Genomic DNA, 3558 nt, shown 5'->3' with positions numbered 1-3558 from the left:
CACACACACACACACACACAGTAGTACTTTGCTCTCCCTCAGACTCATGAGTTATCTAGACACCAACACTTCAAACTAGTATTCTGCTTCTGACACGTCTAAAAATAAGACATAAACAGCAGCGCAGCAGTGATTTACTTCCTGACTCTCACCAGACACATGCAGTTCAGCAGCTTCAGTCACAAACTCTCTGGTCTTGGGTTTATTGGCGCGGCAGACGTAGACTCCAGCGTGGTGACGCCTTGTGTCCCTAATCACCAGGTTGGTTGCGAGAACAATCACATCGGCAGAAATAGGTTTTCCATCTGATCAGATGACAGAAAAAAGAACAGAAGACTGTGTGTGAGAGAGTCTTAAAAAGGCAGCAGTCATTCTACCAGAAAAAAAACAATTGTAATTACACATCTTTGCCAACAGGTGGCTCAATGATCGTACCAATTCAAACACCCTTTTTTTTTATTTACTTCAGTGCAGATAAGAGACAGGTCATTCAGTTTATGGCTGGGGGGGGGGGGGGGGGTCATTGTGACTGATCATCAATTATAAAGCAAGTGGAGAAAGGAAGGTGACAAGACTGGATAAGAGGTGAAGCTATCATCACTTTAACAACAGGTCTACAGCCACATGGACATGCATCTGATTTTGTCTTCTCTGGGAAACAATAAAAGACAGAAGAAAAGAAGAAAAGAAGAGAAAGAAGAGAGAAGATTCTCCTAAAGAGGAAAGACAAACAGGGGTTTAAAGTTCAAGCTGGAAGAACCAGAAACCAGGTATTACCTCGTCTGCTCCAGGACACCAGAGGCTTAGGCTGGCCCTGTGCCATGCACTCCATCACCGTGGGCCGACCCAGTACCACGCTGGCATTTTGAGGTGGTGCCACGATTACAACGTTGTCAAGTGTTTGAGCAGCGCCTTTGAAAAAAGACAGAAATAAGAAACAAAGATCAATTCTAGTTGGTAGGTTTCAGAAATTGGCAGCTTTAACTTTAGAAATGTCTTTGAATTCTAGGGCATTCATGATGTTATTGTTGAACAGAAACTTCATTAACAGTATAATTAAAATTATTTCATTTACAATTCTGACATTTTATTAAACTCCTTTTCGATATTTGGATGCTGGTTTCAGCTTTACATTGTATCTAAAGTAAGAATGAAGATTTTGACATTTTCCTTTACAAAAATGCACTTTCTGATTATCTAAATACACAAGAAGGTGGAGACAGAGAAGAGGAAGCAGAGAGTCACAGGCAGCAACCCTGGTAAATACAAAATGTTAATGCAAAAACTGTGTGATACCACTAGAAGAATGTGAGACAAGGACAAACTTTCTGACAGAAGTGCAGACTGTAGTGAGCTTTCATTTCCATCATAATGTCTTTAAAAGGTTGTTAAAGTTGGTACGTTATGAACTGCTGTGAATGTGATTTTATATCAATCCAATATAAGTGGACAAAACTGACAAAAACAAAATCTAACAAAGGCAGTAGCATTAATTCATCTCTTGGTCTTAGACTGCACTGATACATCCAAACTGAAATACATCTGATGGCATTGACTGTGTTTTAAATGACTAGAGTTATTTATACACACACAGTGTGTCACAGTGTGTCTTCACTCTGATGTCCTCACTGTAACCACACAGCTGCTCCACATCTACAACAGTCATTGAAACAAACCTTAAAAAGTACCAGTACCTTCTATTGGTAAGTACATAAACTGTATTAGAAAAACCCACTATTATTATTATTATTATTATCAACAATAATAACAATAATAATAATACAAGAGTATTAATTATTAGGAATTAATTCCCCAAGTTACAGAAAGGAGGTGCTCTTTCGTACTTAGCTCCTCTGAGCTCCTCCAGAAGAAGAAGACAGAGAGAGAAGCACTTTGTGAGACAGAATGTCCCTAAAACATGTAAATGAGAAGCATCTCTTCCCTTTGCTGCCTCTGTTGTGGGAACATTGTGAGAGAACTGGAAGCAACGAGGCATTCATAGCTGCTGCTCCTCACCACTTTGATTCTCTCTCTCTCTGTCTCTCTCTGTCTCTTTACCATTCTGCTGGACCCAGGCAGCCTCAGTGAGATGTATGCTAATGATAGCCAGGGAGTACCGTCTGCTGCTAGGTAAAGGATTCCGTCAACACATCATCAATTAATCATTTGGACTTTTCCTCTGCATCAGAGATGTTTGTTTGTTGTTTCTGTTTTGGTCCTTGTTTCTGGTCACAGGTTTTCTGTAGTATAAAGGTTTAAATGACAGCAGCAAAGACACCAAGAAAACAATAGGAGAACAGGTCAGAGTCGAAGGAATATATTCCCAAAAACGTCTCTTTGGTGAAGACGACGTCACATGACTTTTCTTTATCAGGAGACGTTCACATTCAAACCTCATCTTTATGGATGAGGTTAAAGATGAGCACAAACCCTCAACCATTCCTTCTGGTAAGAAGAAAAACCTAATGTTCTATTGAACCCTTATGACCTCAGGCAAGGAAAGAAACGGGGGATTTCTAAAACATCACACTATCAATAGTCAATAATCAATCTGCTCAATCTGTAATATACTTTTTTTGTAATATTAAAACATTAATAAAAACCTCTTGGATGAGAGGTGAAACGTCTTCTTTTAGAAAATTCACATGAAGATTAGACATTGTTCTCTTCTAGTACAGAACCCAACAACACGCTCACAGTGGGTCCTCTGTCGACGACCACTGTTGTTGTGCTAAAACTGCAGCTCCACGTTCTGTTCTCACGACACAAAGCACTGTGACTGAACTCACCTGTGGTGACGACGAGCCTGGCCTCATGACTGATGCCCCTGCCAGCAGAGTTAGATGCGACACAGCGGTAGACACCCTCATCCTCCTTGGTCACTTCAAAGATCTGCAGCACCCCGTTAGGCAGGGAAATGAACCTGTAACACACCGAACACAAAGAAGAGACTGAGTAAAGCCTGAAGACAACAACTCTGGTTGGACCCTCACACAGACCACCGCACAGACCACCGCACAAATATTCAAATTGTTGTCAAGGTGAGGAGGTTCTGTGTCGAGGTAACTGCAGCAGTTACTCCAAGTCTGAGTGCATGAGATGTAGATGTTTGTGTTTGAGTGTTTCAGATTTCTGGGAACAGTGACAGTCTGTAACACGTGACAATTCTTTATTCCTTCATGTATTCATTTTCTATCTCAGGGTTGAGGGAAACTGATTTGATTGAATCCACCTAAAAGTATAAATATATGTTCATAAAATTCACTATGTTCCTATATGATTATATGATATCTTTCCTTCTGAATTTTGAAAACACTGGGGAAATGTCTATGAGTGAAGACCAACCAGGGAAAAAAGAAAAGGAATATAATGTAAAACAGACATAAAGAAGGTGAGAGAAGAAGAAAAACCATTTTATGATGTGAGAACTATTTTGTTTTGTTCTTCTTTGTGAGAGGAAATTACCGAAGCCTGAGGTCGGAGAACCACATCTCTGCAATTAGATCTTAAGTAGTGAGATGTTTGCAGGTCATGCAGGGCTGAAACTGCCATTAGCAG

At 40.2% G+C, this 3558-nt stretch overlaps 1 protein-coding gene across 1 annotated transcript in view; it reads right to left on the bottom strand.

Moving 5' to 3' along the window:
* igdcc4 (immunoglobulin superfamily, DCC subclass, member 4) overlaps window positions 1–3558 on the bottom strand; it is a 39205-nt gene that overhangs the window by 13413 nt on the left and 22234 nt on the right. Inside the window, exons 4-6 of the mRNA XM_008310968.3 lie at window positions 2790–2923; window positions 778–912; window positions 153–305 (exon numbers count right to left, since the gene is read on the bottom strand). Coding sequence (XP_008309190.3) covers window positions 153–305; window positions 778–912; window positions 2790–2923 — 422 coding nt within the window. The remainder of the gene's footprint in view (window positions 1–152; window positions 306–777; window positions 913–2789; window positions 2924–3558) is intronic.

Source organism: Cynoglossus semilaevis, chromosome 5, assembly GCF_000523025.1.
Source record: "Cynoglossus semilaevis isolate Cse_v1.0 chromosome 5, Cse_v1.0, whole genome shotgun sequence".
NCBI lineage: Eukaryota > Metazoa > Chordata > Actinopteri > Pleuronectiformes > Cynoglossidae > Cynoglossus > Cynoglossus semilaevis.
Note: the sequence above shows the minus strand (reverse complement) of the source record. Positions and strands in the feature narration are given on the sequence as shown.